The 5,946-nt window shown below is 33.6% G+C and overlaps 1 protein-coding gene across 1 annotated transcript; it reads left to right on the top strand.

Moving 5' to 3' along the window:
* The first annotated feature begins 3,090 nt into the window (after positions 1–3,090).
* On the top strand, positions 3,091–3,429 carry LOC148956973 (myb/SANT-like DNA-binding domain-containing protein 1). The gene has a single exon (XM_089092716.1). It carries the CDS (start codon positions 3,091–3,093, stop codon positions 3,427–3,429), a length of 339 nt encoding a protein of 112 aa, XP_088948842.1.
* Positions 3,430–5,946: the final 2,517 nt, after the last annotated feature.

Genomic DNA, 5,946 nt, shown 5'->3' with positions numbered 1-5,946 from the left:
GTGTGTTAGATAAAATATTTTTGAGGTCAATAAATTCTAATGTTTTAATGTTACTCTATTCACCCAGAATCTTATACTATGTTACTCCCTAAATAGATGCCATCGCCCCATCTATTTCGTGTAATTTGAAATTCTTATTTTTTCTAGGGGATTTTTATTTAATTCCTCCTGCTAATAACCTTAACGTATTTAAAGATTGCTCCTTTCACAAAGGCTGATATTTTTTTTTCTTTTTGTTGTTATTTTTACATAATAATTATGCCCAAGACATCCAAATTTCAGATTTTTATAAGTAGTCCTTCCACATTTCAAGATTCACAGCTCTTTTTTCAAAATTTCAGAATTCTTATGCCACTTTTTGACATCAAAACACTTCCCAATTCAGGAATGTAAAAAATTTAGATTTTTTCCTTGTAACCCGGTAATTTTCCATATTTTATTACTAAACCTTTCACATCAAGAATCATATTTTTTTCCAAAATTTCTTAGTTAGCGTCATGATTTTTGACAAAAAAACGCTTTCCATTCCAAGAAATATTAATATTTTTTTCCTTCTAAATCTGAATTTTCATTTTTTTTTTTATAGCCAAGCTTTTCATATCTCAAGAATTACAGCTTTTTCTTCTTCAAATTCCAAAGTTTTGATATCATATTTCGACCACAAGATAGCCTACTTCACCTTTCAATAATGTTGAAAAAAAAATGTCGTGTTTTCTTCCTTAAAATCCCTTGAATTTTAATATTTGTAATAAGCAAATCTTTCATATTTCAAGAATTACAGACTTTTTCAAATTTCTGCAGTTCTTACGTTGATTTTGAAAATCAAATTACTGTTAGGGCGTCAACTCACCCTTAATTATTCAAACTTAAACAAAAATAACGCAATGTAGGTTAATTTAACATAAACTAAGTATCTAATTTTACTTATCATTGAATTGTGTAATTTATTTCCATCAACGTTTTCAGACGTGATTAAGCAACCTTAAAATTGCCAAATTGTCTGGGACAGTAAGAATTTTATATGACTTATAATAGATTTAATCACTCTGACCTTCCTAAATAAATCTATTTCAAAAGAGTCAATAATAATGGAAGAGCATAACTCCAAAGAGCATTTTGTCACTGTTGAGCAACAGTCTGATGAAGTAGGTGCTCCTGAAGCAGTCAATACATGGTCGGTGGGTAGGATTTTAGCCAATAGTACTACTCAGACTGACATGGACGATGGCTACCATTTACCAGAGCATCTACACTGCTGCAGCCACATTGTGAACTTAGTAGGAAATATATATAATCAGCAGGCTCTCACGTGTGAACCGTACAATAGGCTGAGTAAAACAGTATTTATAAAATAGCAAGCCTTATGGAATACAATTTGCTGGAATACTAAAGCATCAGATAAGCTTAAAGAATTGGATAGGGAAGCAACTTCATTACCAAATTGCACAAGATATAACCCAATATAGGATGCTTCAATGCGAGTCAAAGCCATCTAGGAAAAAAATGAACTAATGAGTACATGTGATGAGCTAAAGGTGCTAATACTAAAAAGTGTTGAAACTGAGCTATTAGCTGAATATTTAAAAGTCACATAGTCTCTTCAATAGCTTTAGAAAAATTGCAAGGGGAGAAGGATTGTTTTTGAAGTACTGAATTATCTATTCTGATAGAGCTAAAAAACAATCTTGGAGAGATGAAACGTTGCAGTGTTTTGAAAAGTTCAAAGGTTCTTGTGGACGCGATGCTCGTTCGCTTCAAGAAACGCTTTCCAATCTTTTTCTCGCAAGGATTTAATAAAGACACATTTGGAGAATTTGCCATCGCCAGTGGTACTCATCTAGCTTTCGAAGCAAGATGAGTCCTAGATGATGAAAAAAGTGTGCTGATGTAGGGAATACTGGCGGAGACTAGGATAATTGCTACAGTTCAACAAAGAACTGCCAACCGAAAACTGTCCTGCCCTCTAGCTGATTTAAACATACCGAAACCAAACAATGATGATCTTTGTTCATTCACGGAAGTCGCGAGCAAGATCTTGGAACCAAATGACTTGAGTAACTGTATTATGAAAGTAGAATTGTTGCAACCCATTGGTGATAGTTGCAAATATATTGTGTCTATCCAACAGTATCCATTAATATTGCAGGTTTTTAGAATATATTACACATGTATCGGGTCATTTGCTCCGGTTGAGCCCCTTTCCTCAGACCGCAGTTCATTCCTCACTTGTGAAAGAAACAAGCTGAAAGACCAAATTTTCGAAAAGTCTCTTCTGCTAATGAGCAATAAAAGTGTTTACTAATCTTCCCTTATAATCTTATAGCGGATTTCTCCTTATGTCTACCGTTCAGTAATCTCAGAAAATAATTCGGCGCTAAAAAAATTTGCGGCGCGCCGAAGCCTTTGCGGCACGCTGAATTATTTTTAGTGGCATGCTGCTGGTCTTCGGCACTGCTTCGAAGAATAGCTATAAGCAACCATGGGCGCCCATATGGGAGGGGGGGGCCGGGGGGCTCCCACCCCCCCCCCCCGGGCTCAATGATACTGCCTTATTTTTATATTTTTGTTCTGAGATTTCTACTATATAGTATTAAAAATGTCAATTAGATGCGGTTTGCCCCCCCCCCCTGGAATTCAGCTTATGGGCGCCCATGTAAGCAACGCTTGGGTGTTGGCTCTGATTCAGTAATTGGAATTGAATCCTACGGTGGCCGAAGGCTGATGAACTAGTGATAAACTTCCTTTTAAACAAAAGCATTTTTAACAGGGGCGTAACAGATTCCACATTTGATACACAAGTTACTTGAAACACAACAGATGTTCTATAAAAGCGCGTCTCCATTTGGCAGATTCTGCAAATCTGCACTGCAAATCTGCAAATTTTATTTCAATGGAGACTTCTTTTCCGTCTCCGTATTGGCAGTTTGCAGATTCTGCAACCTTCGACGTTGCTTTTTCTGCAAGATGGCAGAATCAGGGATAATGGAGATCAGACTTGGCGGATACAAAATAACTACCGTACAAATAAAAGACTCTTGTAAATATTCTCAGAAAATAATTTTTAAATGAAGTTGTTGATGATTTATGAAAATGGGTAAAACAGCTAAAGATACAGAAGCTATAAAGGGTTCTGGAAAATGGACAACAGAAGAGGTGATTGTATTAATAGAAATATGGAAGGATTTTTATCACCAACTTTGTTCAATGGCAAATAAAATTATTATATGGGAGGAAATTGCAAATCTGATGGTTGATAAAGGCTATGAGAAGACATCCCCTACATATATAAAAATAAGAATTAGATACTTAACAGATCAGTACAATAGAGTGCGACCAAGATCTTCTGATACAGGGAAAGGTGGAGATGAAAAGCCAGCATGGATATTTTACGGTCAGGTGCAGGAAATCTTAGGTAAGATTATTTCTTAAACTTGTTATGTCTAATGATAACTTTTTAATATTTTATTGAAACTTGAATTTATAGGAATTGTTGCTTTGAAAAGTGTTTGCTCAGTCTCTTCTAAAACAAGTGCTGTAATACTGAAAAAAAGGGTCAATATATACCAAATCATATTATTGAGTTAGGACTAAAGTGAATACACCATTCAATGCCTTTTTTTATTCTGATTAAGAATATAATAAGAATTTATTTCAGAAATTAATGTATGCCCCCCCCCCCTATATAGGCGCTACCTAACCCAACCCAACCTAACCTAATCCTAAATTGGCCGATATAGGGGGGGGGGCTGAAATTCATTTCCGATAGAAATGCTTATTATATTCGTAATCAGCATAAAAAAGGCATCGAATGGTGTATTCACTTTAGTCCTAACTCAATAATATGATTTGGTATATATTGACCAAAAAAAGTAGCCTACCATCTCATCCCCTTTCAACACTATTTGTAAATATAATAGGCATCCTTGCCCCCCTCCACCTTAATGGGGCCAGGGATAAACCTAGGCTCTTTATAAAACTTTACAGGTTCTGTTGACTTTTAATAGGGTAAAAGGACACTTTACTAGGGTCTATGACAGTCCCAAATCTCATACTTATACCTACAAAACTGCATATGTGCTTTGGCTGTATCTTACTGATTCTATTAGCTGCCAAAACATTGAAAATGAAGAAAAAACAGGTTTAAGAAAAACAGAAATGTCAAAAGCAATTAGGCTATATTTCAGGTTGTAAACTATTGTGGGTCGGCTTTTGCTATATTTGTTATTTGTTAAAGTGTTTTATTTGAACTATGCTTAGCCTTCTAGTTATAATATCCAAAGACCTAAATTTTAAATTGCAGTTCACTGTGAGGTCCCTAGAAACTGGCTAAAATAATGTAGAATCTTGCAACCTAAAAAGTTGTTGGACACACTATCTAGTATTTAAAGTATTTATTATGAATCTTTATAGTTATGGATTATCTGATTTTTGTATGATTTCTTTTGACTATGTTCTATTTTCAAATTTATCTCTTAGACTAGGCACCCCTGCCTCTACTTTCTAGAAGAAACTTTGTATTGGCCCTCTTAAACTTTTTTTGTAAATGGAAACTATTGTCATTAAATTAACTAAATAAAAGGTCAGAAAAAATTTCTGACAAAGTTAAATTTCTTGAATACCATATAAAAAAAACCTTAGATATAAAAAAATTCTGAGTCAAATATAAACAAATGAAAATCTTGTTCCTAATATGGCTCTGTAAATACAACAGTGACAGCTAATACCTTGTTGTTTGTGCTTTATATTTTTCAAATTTCTAGGAGTACGCCCAGCTTTCAATGAAGAAATTGCTGAGACACATGAAACATCAATTGAAGCAGATGTAGATGAAATATTGGAAAACCATAATCAAGGTTAGTAATTAACTTGTACAGTATATATTTTTGGAGTGTTTTTCTTAATTTTTTCCCAGTAATTAATTTTGCTGGGATCAATAAAAAAGAACTCCCATGGGATCTTTGAAATTCATAAATCTTTTCTAAGAAATGACTTTGGACAATAAGCTTGAATTGTGGTTGAATAGAACTATAGCTTCTGGAAGGACAGGGGGTTTTTCTTATTGAGGCACTGGGATTCCAACTCCTGGCATGACTATGTATGGCCTAACATTGTTATTTTTAGAATTATAAATAAAATGTTTTATTTCCTTTTTCAAACAACTTAAAAAGTTGACACAAAGCAACAACTAAGAATGGAAATGATTAATGGCTGAGGTATTTTGTTTTTACCAAAACAGACATTTCAAGACAGGTTTGCAGTACTATGAAATGGTTTCGGTAAGATATGCAAAATATTGGACCTTTAAGCCACCCTTTTCTGTTGCCATGACTGCACTGAAGTCAAAACTCCCATTCTTGTTGAGAGAAGTCTGTAAAAATGATGCTTTTCTTGATTATATCCAAAACATCACAAATTTTGTGGTAAATTGTGAAATATTTCCCAGGAGGGAGGGAGTAAATGTATTCACAACTTATTTTTAATAAAAACTATTTCTATTCCTCCCTCAAAAGATTGATACCAAATAAAATATTTGCTAGTGAAAATCTAGTATCTAATTTGAAATTTTGAAACTTTTTAACTTGTTATTTATATAAAAAAAATAAGATAGAATTCAAAATTGGACGAAGATCAAATTATGTAATTACGATTTATATGCTTTTTTATATAGATCCAATGTTTAGCTAACCCCTCATATATATTTATATATGTGTATTTTCTGTTTAAGGAACTCAAAATGCAAATCCAGGGCCAAGCATTTCAAGGAAAAGACAGCTTAGCAAAGATGATACCAGTAAGTATATTCATGAAGTCTTACTAATATTAGTAAAGTAAAAATGACTTTGTTGCAAAAGCAATTGGTTCATTGCTCCAATATTTACATTCTCCCATCTTCATTTTTGGAAATAATATTAGATAGAGAATTGGAGAGTATTTTCCTCTTTTATT

The sequence above is a fragment of the Artemia sp. Qi Xiang Cuo genome, chromosome 1, assembly GCF_049724085.1.
Source record: "Artemia sp. Qi Xiang Cuo chromosome 1, ASM4972408v1, whole genome shotgun sequence".
Taxonomy (NCBI): Eukaryota; Metazoa; Arthropoda; class Branchiopoda; order Anostraca; family Artemiidae; genus Artemia; species Artemia sp. Qi Xiang Cuo.
The sequence above is the reverse complement of the archived record's forward strand: the minus strand, read 5'-3'. Positions and strand labels throughout refer to the sequence as shown.

Bases quoted from the DNA above. Each gene is read 5' to 3' on its own strand.
- LOC148956973 (XM_089092716.1), top strand. From the start codon at position 3,091: ATGGGTAAAACAGCTAAAGATACAGAAGCTATAAAGGGTTCTGGAAAA.